General features: G+C 51.1%; 1 protein-coding gene across 1 annotated transcript in view; it reads left to right on the top strand.

Moving 5' to 3' along the window:
* The window catches only part of GPCPD1 (glycerophosphocholine phosphodiesterase 1), a 69562-nt gene extending 55041 nt beyond the window's left edge, over positions 1-14521 (top strand). Inside the window, exons 16-20 of the mRNA XM_054383897.1 lie at positions 2883-2948; positions 3944-4080; positions 5983-6118; positions 6844-7004; positions 13950-14521. Coding sequence (XP_054239872.1) covers positions 2883-2948; positions 3944-4080; positions 5983-6118; positions 6844-7004; positions 13950-14154 — 705 coding nt within the window. The 3' untranslated portion in view covers positions 14155-14521. The remainder of the gene's footprint in view (positions 1-2882; positions 2949-3943; positions 4081-5982; positions 6119-6843; positions 7005-13949) is intronic.
* The last annotated feature ends 638 nt before the right edge of the window (positions 14522-15159 follow it).

The raw sequence follows: 15159 nt of genomic DNA, 5'->3' as shown, positions 1-15159 counted from the left end.
AACTGCCTGAAGGGAGGTTGTAGCCAGGTGGGGGTTGGGCTCTGCTCCCAGGCACCCAGCACCCGAAAAAGAGGACACAGTCTCAAGCTGTGCAGGGGGAAGGTTAGGCTGGAGGTGAGGAGAAAGTTCTTCCCAGAAAGAGAGATTGGCCATGGGATGTGCTGCCCAGGGAGGTGGTGGAGTCCCCATCCCTGGAGGTGTTCAAAAAAAGCTTGGATGTGTCCCTTGGAGCCAGGGTTTGCTTGTCAGGTGTTAGGCATCAGGTAATAGGTTGGACCTGATGATCTCTGAGGTCTTTTCCAACCTGGTTGATTCTGTGATGCTGTGAGATTTTGGCTTAGGCCTCAGCAGCGGTTTGCTGTGGGCCACTGGAGCCTTTTCAGCCCTTCAAAGCAAAAGTTTGTCTGCCTTTCAAGCTTCCTAATTCATGAGCCCAAGATGTACAGCTCAGGCTACTCTACAGTTGCTTAACATCTAGGCATTGCATTTTAATGCACTGACAAATCTTTACTGCTTTTTGGAGGAATAAGACCAAGCAAAAGGCCTTTGGCAGTTCACATCCTCTTGGCCAGGGAGCAGAGCCAGACAGAAGAAGGTTAAATGAATTTCTAGGGTGTTCCCATTTATGTTTATTTACCATTGCTGGGCTTTGTGTTTGGGTTTTTTTTGTCACAGAAACAACTTGCAAGTGTTGCTCACACTTTGATACCATTTACAGTGGTGCTTTGTTTCTTCTAGAAGTATTTTTTTCCCCCTCCTTGTTTTTCCTGATCTGCTCAGCAATATTCCTTTTAAGGACTTGTTTTGCACTAATGCTTGGGTTTAGTCAGGTTATGGAGATGATCAGTGTTGGGTTGTTTACAGGCATATGGCAGAGCATGGATGAAATATGATAGAGTCAAAGAATCACAGAATTGTCAGGGCTGGAAGGGACCTCAGGGCTCATCCAGTTCCAACCCCCCTCACACTCAGGGACACCTCACACTCCAGCAGGTTGCTCACAGCCACATCCAGCCTGGCTGTAAAAACCTCCAGGGATGAGGCTTCCACCACCTCCCTGGCAAATATCCAGCAGTTACAGGACAGAATCAGAATGGGTTGGGTTGGAAGACACCATAAAGCTCATCCAGTTCCAACCCCCTGCCATGGGCAGGGACACCTCTCCCCAGCCCAGCTTGCTCAAGGCCTCATCCAGCCTGGCCTTGAACACCTCCAGGCAGGAGGCAGCCACAGCCTCCCTGGGCAACCTGTGCCAGTGTCTCCCCACCCTCACTGTCCAGATTTTCTTCCTCATCTCCAGTCTAAATCCACCCTTGTCAAGTTTCAATCCATTCCTTCTCATCCTTCCACTGCAAGTCCTTGTCAGAAGTCAGTGATGCCCCACTGTATTTTTTTTTGACTGCCTAAGTAGCTCACTGCCTAATGACAGAAAGTAAAGAACTTAGGCAAAGAGACTCAAGTACTGAGCTTTAATTCCTCTGCCTGCTTCAATTCCTCATATTTTAGTTTGCTTCCTACAAGAGAGGGGAAATGAGGAGTCCCTTCTGTGGTTGTCATCTTTGGAGGGTCAAAGAATCACCCACCAACATTTCCCTCATTTCATTCCCTGGGAGTTTCACCTCTTGATTTGAAGTTACCTTACAGCTGTTTGCAAGAATGTCACAGAACATGGAATTGTCAGGGTTGGAAGGGATCTCAAGGCTCATCCAGTTCCACCTCCCCCCTGCCATGGGCAGGGACACCTCACACTAGGTCAGGTTGCTCCCAGTCACATCCATGTCACTTCTGATCTCATCATGAGAATGGCAACCTCAGGGGTTTCATACCAGGCACTGTATGATGCTTAAGATAAATTTTTGCATCCAGAAAACAAAATCCTGGAATACTAAACAAACAAAGAAAAAAAAACATAACCAAGCAAAAAACCAAAACAAACCCACAATCCAAACTCCATCTCTGCTTCAAGAGTACAAATGGGGCAATGCCCACCCCTCTTGAGGGGAACTGACTTGCAGTTGTACCTTGATAAAATGTTGTCCTTAGGATTTGATCCATTAACTTAGCTTGAGGCTGGGCTCCTCAGCTCAGCTCTGCCTCAGGCTGGGCTCCTCAGCTCAGCTCAGCTCAGCTCTGCCTCAGGCTGGGCTCCTCAGCTCAGCTCAGCTCAGCTCTGCCTCAGGCTGGGCTCCTCAGCTCAGCTCAGCTCTGCCTCAGGCTGGGCTCCTCAGCTCAGCTCAGCTCTGCCTCAGGCTGGGCTCCTCAGCTCAGCTCAGCTCTGCCTCAGGCTGGGCTCCTCAGCTCAGCTCAGCTCTGCCTCAGGCTGGGCTCCTCAGCTCAGCTCAGCTCTGCCTCAGGCTGGGCTCCTCAGCTCAGCTCAGCTCTGCCTCAGGCTGGGCTCCTCAGCTCAGCTCAGCTCTGCCTCAGGCTGGGCTCCTCAGCTCAGCTCAGCTCTGCCTCAGGCTGGGCTCCTCAGCTCAGCTCAGCTCTGCCTCAGGCTGGGCTCCTCAGCTCAGCTCAGCTCTGCCTCAGGCTGGGCTCCTCAGCTCAGCTCTGCCTCAGGCTGGGCTCCTCAGCTCAGCTCAGCTCTGCCTCAGGCTGGGCTCCTCAGCTCAGCTCAGCTCTGCCTCAGGCTGGGCTCCTCAGCTCAGCTCAGCTCTGCCTCAGGCTGGGCTCCTCAGCTCAGCTCAGCTCTGCCTCAGGCTGGGCTCCTCAGCTCAGCTCTGCCTGAGGCTGAAGTCAAAAGGTGTTGATGTATCTTGTGCTGATTGTTCAACCCTGAGGTGTTCTACCTCTCCATTCCCCTGTTTTCCTCCCTCAGTGCTCCTCAGTGCTCAGTTGTCCTTCCCTGCTGTGGGGTCTCTTCATAGTGAATTTTTTTTCAGGTGCTGGAGTCTGTTTCTGAAGATGTTGGCTTCAACATAGAAATCAAGTGGATCTGCCAACAAAGGGTGAGCAAATGGCCCTGTGATCTACTTGCACTTGGCCATTCTGCTGGCTGGAGCTTGGCACTTGAGGGGGCAGTTTGACCTGCAAAGAATGGCACTGTCTGGGGGGTTGTTGATGTGTCTCCTGGTTTGTCATACCCTGCTCTCTCTAAAGCTGGGAGCATTCCCAGCACTGCTCCAGCAAATGAACAAAGTCACTCCAAAAACAACAGCAGCTCTCTAGAGGGTTGAGAGCAGCCCTGTGCAGAAGGAAGGAGCTGGGAGTGCTGGTGGGCAGCAAGTTCTGCATGGCACAGCAATGTGCCCTGGGGGCCAAGAAGGCCAAGGGGAGCCTGGGCTGCATTCAGAGGAGTGTGGCCAGCAGAGCCAGGGAGGTTCTCCTCCCCCTCTCCTCTGCCCTGCTGAGACCTCCCCTGGAATATTGCATCCAGCTCTGGGCTCCCCAGTTCAGGAGGGACAGGGATCTGCTGGAGAGAGTCCAAGGGAGGGCTGCAAGGATGCTGAAGGGCCTGGAGCACTGCCTGGGGAGGAGAGGCTGAGAGCCCTGGGGGTGTTTAGTGTGGAGAGGAGAAGGCTGAGAGGGATCTGATCAATGTCTATCAATAGCTGAGGGCTGGGGGTCAGGAGGGAGGGGACAGGGACAGGCTCTGCTCAGTTGTGCTCTGGGATAGGCCAAGGGGCAAGGGATGGAAACTGCAGCACAGGAGGTTCCACCTCAACAGGAGGAGGAACTTCTTCCCTGGGAGAGTCCCAGAGGCCTGGAGCAGGCTGCCCAGAGAGGTTGTGGAGTCTCCTTCTCTGGAGCCTTCCCAGCCCTGTCTGGATGTGTTCCTGTGTGCCCTGTGCTGGATTCTCTGGTCCTGCTCTGGCAGGGGGCTTGGACTGGAAGCTCTCCAGAGGTCCCTTCCAATCCCTAACCTCCTGTGAGCTGTGATCCTGTGAGAGAGGATCTTAGTAAGTATTGATTGAAATGACTGAAACTTGTCCTTTCTTTCTAGGATGGACAGTGGGATGGCAACTTGTCAACTTACTTTGACATGAACCTCTTCCTAGATATCATCCTAAAAACTGTCTTGATGAATGCTGGGAGAAGAAGAATTGTGTTCTCTTCTTTTAATGCAGATATCTGTACAATGTAAGTGAAGAGAGAAAAGAAGTGTTGCCTTTTTTTTTTCTTTTTTTTTTTTTTCTTTGGGAAAATTTGCTTTGGGCATAAGAACACCCAACAGGATACAAACAACAGCTCCTTTGATGAGAGCTGAACTTGGAGTGCCACCATAGCTGGGGATTGTTTGAACAAGAGCTCCTGACATCCTGTGAGCCTGTGATCCTTTTTCATTTCATACCACATCCTGATAGCAGTAATGCCCTGGTAAGGTTTAGGTGTTTTCTGTAAGCTATGTTTAGCAATTCACATCAGGAATCTTCATTGTACTCTCACATACATTTAAGGAGGAAAACACAGAATGGAACAGCCTTAGGGGATTGTTTGTAAAGGTTTTAAGGGGGGAGGAAAGCATCAGAGGATTTAATATAAATGTTTTAAGGGAGGCTGGACTTAGTAAGTGGAACTCAGATCCACAGCCTGGAAAAGTTATGTTACAGATTCAAAGAATCACAGAATGGTGGGGCTCAGAAGAGACCTCCTGAAACCCAGTCCAACCCCCCTGCTAGAGCAGGGTCACCTAGGGCAGGTAGCACAGGAATGCAACCAGGTGAGTTTGGAAAGGCTCCAGAGAAGGAGACTCCACAACCTCTCTGGGCAGCCTGCTCCAGGCTTCCAGCAGCCTCACAGCAAAGAATTTTTTCCTTATGCTTAAGTGAAACCTCTTGGGTTCCAGTTTGTGCCCACTGCCCCTTGCCCTGTTGCTGGGTACCACTGGAAAAAGAGCTCAGCCCCATTCTCTTGACCTCTTCGACCCTTCAGCTATTGGTCAGCATTGATGAGATCCCCTCTGGGGCTGCTCTTCTCCATGCTCTCAGCCCCAGGGCTCTCAGCCTCTCTCATTGGGGAGCTGCTCCAGCCCCCTCAGCAGCTCAGTGGCTCTCTGCTGGACTCTCTCCAGTACTTCCCTGTCCTTGTCAGACTGGGGACCTGGACTGGACACAACACTCCAGATGAATCCTCATCAGGGCAGAGCAGAGCAGGATGAGAACCTTCTTCAACCTGCTGGACATACTCAGTGCATCCCAGAACACTGCTGGCCTTCCTGTCCAGGGGGCACATTGCTGGCTCAGTGCTCATCTCTGATAGTGGCAGAATCACAGAATGGTCCAGGTCAGAAGGGACCTCCAAAGCTCATCCAGTCCAAGCCCCTGCACTCAGCAGTGACATCCCCAACTAGAGCAGGTTGCCCAGAGCTCTGTCCAGCCTCACCTTGAATATCTCCAGGGATGAGGCCTCAACCACCTCCCTGGGCAACCTGTTGCAGTGTTCCAGCAGCCTCCCAGTGAGGAATTTTTCCCGATATCCAATTTCAATCTGCCCTTCTCTAGTTTGAAGCTATTGTCTCTGCTCGTTTGCAAGCAGTCTCTCCCCATCCTTCCTGTAGCCCTCCTCAGGTACTGGCAGGCTGCTATTAGGTCTCCCTGGAGCCTTCTCTTCTCCAGGCTGAACACCCCCAGCTCCCTCAGCCTGTCCCATAGCAGAGCTGCTCCAACCCCCTGAGCATTTTCATGACCCTCCTCTGGCCCCTCTCCATTAGGTCTGTGCCCTTCTTATACAGAGGGCTCCAGACCTGCACACAGCACTCCAGGTGAGGTCTCCCCAGAGCAGAGCAAAGTGTCAGAATCAGCTCTCTGGATCTGTGGCAATGCTGCTGTGGATGCAGCCCAGGCTGTGATTTGCCTTCTGTGCTGCAGGCTCACACTGCTCCTGTCACAGTTGGTGACACAGTTTGGTTCTCAGCTGTAGTGCCATTGTGCTGCACCAGCTGGGGACTGGAGGAACACGCAGTAAAAAGCAGTGAGATGGAATCCTCCTGCTCTTGAGCACATTTGCTGCTTCTGAGCTTCCTTTTTGTTTCCTGCCCCCTAGGATTAGGCACAAGCAGAACAAGTACCCTGTGCTGTTCCTGACGCAGGGAGAGTCCAAGCTGTACCCAGAGCTCATGGATCTGCGCTCTCGCACCACTCCGATCGCCATCACCTTTGCACAGTTTGAAAACCTGCTGGTAAGCTGACAAAGGCCTGGTGCTGCCCTGCAGCAAAGGGCAACTGAACCACAGGATCAACCAGGTTGGAAAAGACCTCAGAGATCACCAAGTCCAACCTATTTCCTAATCCCTAACACCTCCTGACAACCAAACCCTGGCTCCAAGGGACACATCCAAGCTTTTTTTGAACACCTCCAGGGACACTGACTCCACCACCTCCCTGGGCAGCACATCCCATGGCCAATTACTCTTTCTGGGAAGAACTTTCTCCTCACCTCCAGCCTAAACTTCCTCCTGGCAGAGCTTGAGACTGTGTCCTCTTGTTCTGGTGCTGGGTGCCTGGGAGCAGAGCCCAACCCCCACCTGGCTCCAACCTCCCTTCAGGCAGTTGTAGAGAGCAATGAGGTCTGCCCTGAGCCTCCTCTTCTCCAGGCTAAACACCCCCAGCTCCCTCAGGCTCTCAGAAGGCTTTGGTGTTACCAAAGCTTAACTTCTTTGGCACTCAAATCAGAAGCTCATCAAAGAACTGCTGGAAACCTTTGCTAATTGCTCCAATTTGTTTCAAGTGGCCATTTAGGGTCAGAAAAGACCCTAAATGTGTGGGAAAAATATAATCAGTAGGCTTTTAAATGGTAGCATAGTTTGGTAACATCATGGATGAAACTGGAAGCAGCTGACATATGTGGAAGAGGTGAGGAGTGTTTCAGCAGCTGGGATTTTAATGGAAGCCTTCTGCCTTGCAGGGGATTAATGTGCACTCTGAAGACCTGCTGAGGAATCCATCCTTCATCAAAAGGGCCAAATCTAAAGGCCTGGTGATTTTTTCCTGGGGAGATGATGCAAATGACCCAGACAACAGGAAGAAGTTGAGAGAGTATGGTGTCCATGGGCTAATATATGACAGGTACTGAATTGTTTTTAAGCAGTTGTGATAATGGTAAAGCTGGGAACCCCTTGTGTCCTCCTTCTTGTGAGATCTCACCTCGCTGCCCAGCTGACTGGGTGCAAAATAGCCTTTTTTGAGCTCTGAAATGCAGGAAGGCCATAAACCCAGTTGAGGAACAAGACTAAGACTAATTCCAGGTCTTTCAGCAGTACAGAGGAAGCAAACCAAGTTCTGTTTCTCCTGAAGTTAGTGTTGCCAATGTTCTGTTTGTTCCAGAGCTTTGCGTTCACCATCCTTCCTGTCAAGATCAGCTTGGAGAGGCTTCCAGGGCAAACTGCTAAATGAGTTCCTTCAGAAAGCAGTTAACTCAATCCACACCATTCCAGTAGACATCCAAGTGCTGGGCTGGATCTTTGAACCAAAGTGGGTTTTGACTTCCTTAGAAACTCCAAATGTTTTAGCTTGCTTACTGTGAAAGGATGACGGAGGGGATTGTGTCCCTCTGCTCTGCTCAGACCCCATCTGCAGCACTGCCTCCAGTTCTGGTGCCTCCAGCACAGGAAGGACCTGGAGCTGCTGGATGGGGTCCAGAGGAGGCCACGAAGATGATCAGAGGGCTGGAGAAATCTCCCCTATGGGGACAGGCTGGGAGAGTTGGGGCTGTTCAGCATGGAGAAGGCTGCAGGGAGACCTTAGAGCAGCCTGCCAGGACCTGAAGGGGATCCAGGAGAGCTGGGGAGGGACTTTGGACAAGGGCTGGGAGTGACAGGATAAGAGGGAATGGATTGAAGCTTGAGGAGGGCAGATTGAGACTGGAGATGAGGAAGAAATTGTTGGCAGTGAGGGTGAGGAGACACTGGCACAGGTTGCCCAGGGAGGCTGTGGCTGCCTCCTGCCTGGAGGTGTTCAAGGCCAGGCTGGATGAGGCCTTGAGCAAGCTGGGCTGGTGGGAGGTGTCCCTGCCCATGGCAAGGGGGTTGGAACTGGATGAGCTTTGTGGTCCCTTCCAAGCCAACCCATTCTGTGACTCTCTGGAAAAGGTGTGAAGCAAAGTATTACAAGATGCTGGTAGGTTTGGGAAGTTGTATTCAGTTAAACTTCCTGGTGAGATTCCCAAGCAGCATGAAGGGTAACTGAAGTGTCACACTGGAGAAGACTTGGGAAGTGTCAGCCTTGGCCAGGGCTTTGCCTTGTGTTGTGTGACCTGAGGGGAAAAGCAAGGGGGTAGTAGAACTGCTCTGCTTTGTAATGTGAGAACTGAGAGTCAAGCCAACATGTCCAGAGGCAAGAAAGCAAATCTGTTTGCTCTCAGAGGCCCCTCTAGGGAGGCAGAAGGTGATCCCCTGCCTCTTCAGTGCACAGCTTCTTAGGCAATGGGATCCTAACAGTGGTGTGCAGAACTGGAGGTGATTCCATAGGCAGGTGGGGGGTTTGAATCCAATACTTCTGCATAAAGGCAAGACCTGGTGAGCTGATGTCTGCCAGTGCCAGTCCCTTGGAGTCCTCAGTTCCTGCTGGTGTCACAGAGCTGCTCTGAATGCAGCACTCTGGGCAAACAGGGAGGCAGGGGCCAGCCTTATTTCTGCCTTAACCTGGTCTTTAAGGCCTTAGCTACTGAGCTGCTCAACAAGTGTGAGGAAGAAGTTCTTCCCCATGAGAGTGCTGAGAGCCTGGAATGGGTTGTGCAGGGAGGTGGTTGAGGCCCCATCCCTGGAGGTGTTTAAGGCCAGGCTGGATGAGGCTCTGGCCAGCCTGATCCTGTGTGAGGTGTCCCTGCCCATGGCAGGGGGGTTGGAACTGGATGAGCCTTGAGGTCCCTTCCAACCCTGACTGAATCTGTGATTCTAAGTATCACAGTCTCACAGTATATCAGAGGCTGGAAGGGACCTCCAGAGATCATCAGGTCCAACCCCCCTGCCAGAGCAGGGGCACCCAGGGCAGTCTGCACAGGAATGCATCCAGGTGGGGTTGGAAAGTCTCCAGAGAAGGAGACTCCACAACCCCCCTGGGCAGCCTGCTCCAGGGCTCTGTCACCCTCACTGTAAAGAAGTTTCTCCTCATGTTGAGCTGAAATCTTCTCTGTTCAAGTTTGAACCTGTGGTTCCTTGTCTCATCACTGTGCACCCCCCAAAAGAGCCTGGCCCCCTCCACTTGACACCCAGCCCTCAGCTATTGATAGACATTGATCAGATCCCTCTCAGCCTTCTCCTCTCCACACTAAACACCCCCAGGGCTCTCAGTCTCTCTTCACAGGAGAGATGCTCAAGTCCCCAAATCATCCTCCTGGCTCTGTTGGATTCTGTTGGGTTCAGACTATCAGAAGTTGGAACAGGTCTGGTGTAAGCATCCATATTCTGTACAGTCTGAACTCCAGGAGATCAGTTCCCAGCTCCTGTGAAGCAGGGCTGAAGTCAAGGGGTGATGTGTGTGCTTGTATCAAGGCCTAGAGGCAAGGAGGGCCTGCAGCACTTCGTGTGTTGGTGTACAGGCAGTTTGTGCTATGCTTGCAGCTTCTCATTCCAGAACAGACTGAGGGCTGGATCAAGATGTGCTGCTCCCCAGTTCAGGAGGGACAGGGATCTGCTGGAGAGTCCAAGGGAGGGCTCCAAGGATGCTGAAGGGCCTGGAGCACTGCCTGGGGAGGAGAGGCTGAGAGCCCTGGGGGTGTTTAGTGTGGAGAGGAGAAGGCTGAGAGGGATCTGATCAATGTCTATCAATAGCTGAGGGCTGGGGGTCAGGAGGGAGGGGACAGGGACAGGCTCTGCTCAGTTGTGCTCTGGGATAGGCCAAGGGGCAAGGGATGGAAACTGCAGCACAGGAGGTTCCACTTCAACAGGAGGAGGAACTTCTTCCCTGGGAGGGTCCCAGAGGCCTGGAGCAGGCTGCCCAGAGAGGTTGTGGAGTCTCCTTCTCTGGAGCCTTCCCAGCCCTGTCTGGATGTGTTCCTGAGTGACCTGTGCTGGATTCTCTGGTCCTGCTCTGGCAGGGGGCTTGGACTGGAAGCTCTCCAGAGGTCCCTTCCAACCCCTCACATCCTGTGATCTGTGATCCTGTGTGCTCCCATGGCTTTGGCAGAACTTTTCTTCTCTGAAGGCCGAGTGGTGCCAGTTATCAGGCAGTGGCTGTGCCTGGTGGTCTGTGTTGGACTCACTTCAGCCATCCTGCCAGGTGTGCTCATCTGAACAGGATGGGAAGGCCATGCAGGAGTTGCAGTGAACTTCAGACTGCTTGGGTATGGCCCTGAGTGACTGTGGTGATGTCAGAGGTTCTGGACTGTCTGGGGGGGAGCTGGTTTAGCTATAAACTGTTTGTTTTTTTTTTTTTCCCTTCCCCCCCTCAAACTTTAATCATCCCTTGTAGAATTGGGCAAAACCTGGTAGCTGATGGTGAAGAAGGGAGGAAAACTGTGTCCTGAACACCAAAAGCTGCTGCTACCAAGTGTTGGGGGCAAACCCCTCAGGTAGGGGGTCTGACTTGGCTGTGCATGGAGAAGCTGCAAGGCTCAATACTAATGGCAGTGCTGTGACAAAAGGTCTCAGCAGGGCAGGAGGAGAAGGTTTGCTTGCTTTCCCCTTTGGGCCTTGCTCCACTTGGGCTGCAGATGACTACACACAGCCAAAGTCATCAAACCCAATGGGCAGCCCAGTGCAGTTGCCAGGATAATATTTTGCTTCCTTCTCAGCATCTAAAAGACCCAAACTGCTTGTGGTAAAAGGGCAGCCTGCAGAAAAATGTGCCTCCAGCCTTCTGATTGAACCCTAAGCCAGGAAAAAACCCACTCAGGGCTTTAAATGCATGGCTGGGCATCTGCTGTTCACACACCACATCACTGCTGGTGCTCCAAGGGTAGTTTGAGGGTTAGGTGTTATTTAGGTGATCAACTTCACTGTATCCAGTGAAATTCTGTGGAATGGGTAAAAAAAAACCCAGGAATTTTCTAGTGGGGTGATCTATCTAGTGTGGTTTTGGGGTGACTTAGCTAATATTTTTCTCCTGGAGGAGCCTGTAACCAGCACAGGAAAGGGTGGTTTGAATATAGGCAGCTCAGTAAGAGGCACACAGCCTTGGGCCTTGGCTCTCTCATGTGGAGAGGGGGTGGATGCTGCCTTAGCAGAGCATGGCCAGCAGGGCCAGGGAGGGGATTCTCCCCCTCTGCTCCACTCTGCTCAGACCACACCTGGAGCTCTGGGTCCAGTTCTGGAGCCTCTGTTCCAGGAAGGCTCTGGAGGGGCTGGAAGGTGTCCAGGGAAGGGCCATGAGGATGAGCAGAGGGCTGGAGCTGCTCTGCTCTGGAGACAGCCTGAGAGAGTTGGGGTTGTGCAGGCTGGAGAGGAGAAGGATCCCAGGAGACCTTCTGGTGGCCTTCCAGGATCTGAAGGGGGCTCCAAGAAAGCTGGGGAGGGACTTTTGAGGGGGTCAGGGAGGGATAGGACTGGGGGGAATGGAGCAAAACTAGAAGTGGGGAGATTCAAATTGGATGTTAGGAAGAAGTTCTTCCCTATTTGGGGTGGTGAGAGCCTGGCAGAGGTTGCCCAGGGAGGTGGTGGAAGCCTCATCCCTGGAGGTTTTTGCAGCCAGGCTGGATGTGGCTGTGAGCAACCTGCTGTAGTGTGAGGTGTCCCTGCCCATGGCAGGGGGGTTGGAACTGGCTGAGCCTTGAGGTCCCTTCCAGCCCTGACAATTCTGTGATTCTTTCTTTTAATTAACTTCCCATGACCTGGGTTCTGTTTGCTGAATATCAAACACAGCAGCATGGAAATGTTGACTCAGGAAGCCTCAACCATAGATGCTGAAAGCTTTTCTGCAGTGTGTTTGCTCTTTAAAGGCCATGGTTCCTTAGGGCTGCATGTTGCATTTGCAGGCTGCCAGGCAAAAGCTTTGTGCTCTCTTGGTGTCTTTCCAAACCTGACACCAGTTTAGCTGGCAGAGAGAGGCAAAAGCAGTCCAAACACTTTGCAAAGCTAGAAGGCTGTCTCAGTCTGCACCATGTTCCTTGCATGAACCTGAATGTTCCTCCACTACCAGCATGGCTCCCTGGAGGAAGCTAACTGCTCTCAGTTGCTTTGTTCATCTACTCCATGACTGACTTAAGGCAGCCATGGCAGTTGAAATCTTTCCTGTTTTGTGAGTTGTAAACTCAAATTTACCTTGAAATGTAAACAAGCAAAGAACAGCAACAAAAAGAAAGCCAAGTTGTCATCAGAAGCTTCAGAAATCAGAGGTTTTTTCAGCGTGGCAACAGGATCTTGGTGCTGCTGACCTCACTTTTGGCCTGCGCTATAGCAAAGCAAGGCAGCCGTGACAGACCTGCTGCTGGGTGTCCATCTTTTCAGAGGTGGCAGAGCCAAACACCTCAGGACCCTGGGGTGTCCTGTTCAATTAGCCTCAGGGCTAATTGAAGCAAGTCCTGTCCAAAGGGCTGCTGCAGGGCTTGCTTTAGTAAGAGGAAGTGGACTGGAGGAACCTCAGTGTGTAGTCACAAACAATTGTCCTGCTGAAGAAGGAAGGCTCAGGAGGTGAGAGTTTAACCTTTCTGTTGATGCTGGAAATAATTCACCTGAGAGGTGCTGGAGCTATGCTCTGCTTTGGCCAACCTCTGCTTTTGTGGACCCAAATGAGAAGTGGGACAAGGGATGCTGAGGTAGAAGGGGAGCTGGGCTTCAGGTTGTCCTCTCTGCCCTCTGTTTAGAAGGAACAGAATCTCCACACTGGAGTGGCCTGGTTCCAGTGGGCAGGTTGTACTCAGCTCCTGGGAGGAAGGAAAATTGGAGGTTGGACTGTGCAGACAGCTCCTGTTAGGCAGTTTGGGGTCTGTTTTAGAGCTGGTTTGGGGTACTGGTGCTGTGCAAGTCCTGTCACTGCTGGGCCCTCTCTGTGTGTTCCAGACAACTGGACAGTGTCTGTCCTCCCTTTAGGAGATTCCTGACAGAAGCTGTCCTTGATCTTACTGTAGGGAACTTCATCCATGTCTGTGTTTTCTGCAGAAGTGTTTCCTCCTCTGAATCCTGTTCACTGTTTCACTCTGACCTGCAAATTCTTTGTGATGCCTTGGGCTTGCCAGCAGTTCACAAGTTGTCTTGCCAGAGGGAAATGCAGCTGGCACTCCCTCACCTAGCACTCCCCTGTTGTGCTTGTGCAATGATGGTCCTTTTGGGTGTCTGCCTTGAAATGATGGTAAGAAAGGATGAGGCAAGAAAACTAAACCACTTTCTCAAAGGAAGCAAAGGAAAGTTTCAATCTCCATCAGAGGCTGAGGCAGGCAGCCATGCTCCTTTCTTCCAGAGGTGTTCATTCCAAGGAGATGAACCTGGAGATCTGCAGTACCTGAACCCTGTGGATGCACAGCAGCTCCAAGTGAGGGTGACTGGATGACAGGATTTAAGTGTTGGGTTTGAATAACATAGTGGTGTTAGAAGTGCTGGGAGATCAGAGTGTGTCCTTGCCACAGTGAGTGCTGGGGCACAGCTAGGTTACTGTAGCTGGAATGCCCTTCATAGGCTCACACAAGGGCTTGGCTTGGAGAAGCCCTTTGAGATCATCCAGCCCAACCCTTCTTTAGCTTCTAGAGCAGAGCTGTGTAACACACAGCAAGCTAGAAAGAGATCTGCTTTATAGGGTGGTGGAATCCCCATCCTTGGAGGGGTTTCAGAGCCACAGAGCTGTGGTGCTGAGGGCCATGGCTTAGCCCCAGCCTCGGCAGAGTTAGAGACCAGTTGGACTGGATGCTCTTGAAGGGCTTTTCCAACCCAAACCATTCTGCCACTCTCCGCAAGCAGCAAAACTTAGGGTATTAAGCTGGAGCACTCGGGGTGTATAAACCTCCTGGAATTTAATCTTTTCCTAGTAGGGAGAGGCAAAAAAAAAAATCAAGCAGTTGCTTCATCTAGTTTCCATCTCTGACCTGCCAAGTCATACTGACCAGGCTGGTGTTTTTTTTCTTCTCCTTTTTTTTTTTGAATCCAGGATATATGACTCGAATCCTGAGCAACCAAACATATTCCAGGTGGAGCAGCTGGAACGCCTCAAGAAAGAACTGCCAGAGTTGAAAAGCTGTGTGTGTCCCACAGTTAGCCACTTCAAATCCATATCTCCATGTAAATGTCATCACAGCTGCCTGGAAGAGAAAGCTGTAGATAACCTGAAGAGTGTTCAAATGCAGGAGGACTGATTCTAGGCAGAGTGCTGGTCTGTAGGACTGTTGGAACAGGTTGGTTGGTTGGAAGTCCCCACATAGCAATAACTCTGTTCCTGCTTCCTGACAGCACTTGTGAAAATCTGAACCAGTGAGCAAATACTCAGACACTTTGAGTTGCTGTTCCAGTTGACACACACTCAGTTGTACCTCTTTCCTATCACCCAGTCTCAAATCCTGAACAAGAAGAATGTGAAGTATTAACACCAAGAGTGTTTTTTGTGTGTGTGGGGGGGAAACTAAAAGATGTTAAGCAGTCTGAGGAGGGAAAGCTCAGAAACTTAAAATTGTAGGGAAATTACAATGACCTGATACTGAATCTGCTGAAAAGGAAAAAAAATGGTTTGAGTTGATTTTTTTTTTTTTTTTTTTTACTTCACTGCTACAGCTTGTCAGCCTGTCTCTGATGACAACAGGAACTGGAGTGGTGTTAAGGTAGAGAGAATGAGATCTGGCTGGAGTGATTTGGTACCTCATCCATACCTCTTTGCACTGATCAATCCACCTGCACAAAGCTTTGTGCCACTTCAAAGTCTACTTAGAAGTAAACTGCAATGCACAGTAACTCTTTTTTTTTTTTTTTTTTCTCCTTTCCCCACTCAATTGGAGATTTGGGCTGCTGCCATTGTTCTCTGATTTGCCAATCCATTGGTACAGTGTCTGTGTGCCTGGCAGTCGAGGCGACACTCAAAGCCCCTCTGCTCTCAGCCATCTCCCACAGGCCTGCTAAGACTTCAGCAACCTCTCAGATCCTTTGAACAGGATTACAGAAACATCTTCAGTGGTTGAGAACCTTCCTTTTCTCTCTTTTTTTTTTTTTTTGCACAGTAACCTTAACTTGTAAGCTGCACAAACTACACAACGCATGCTTTAGATCCTAAGCATGAGCCGTAGGTGTTTGCTGAGGTGCTTGCATCCTTACGGTGCTAGTTCTGTCTGAAGGGTGCAAGGACTTAACTCCTCAAGGATTTTATCATCTTT

This window comes from Indicator indicator, chromosome 9, assembly GCF_027791375.1.
Source record: "Indicator indicator isolate 239-I01 chromosome 9, UM_Iind_1.1, whole genome shotgun sequence".
NCBI lineage: Eukaryota > Metazoa > Chordata > Aves > Piciformes > Indicatoridae > Indicator > Indicator indicator.
Note: the sequence above shows the minus strand (reverse complement) of the source record. Positions and strands in the feature narration are given on the sequence as shown.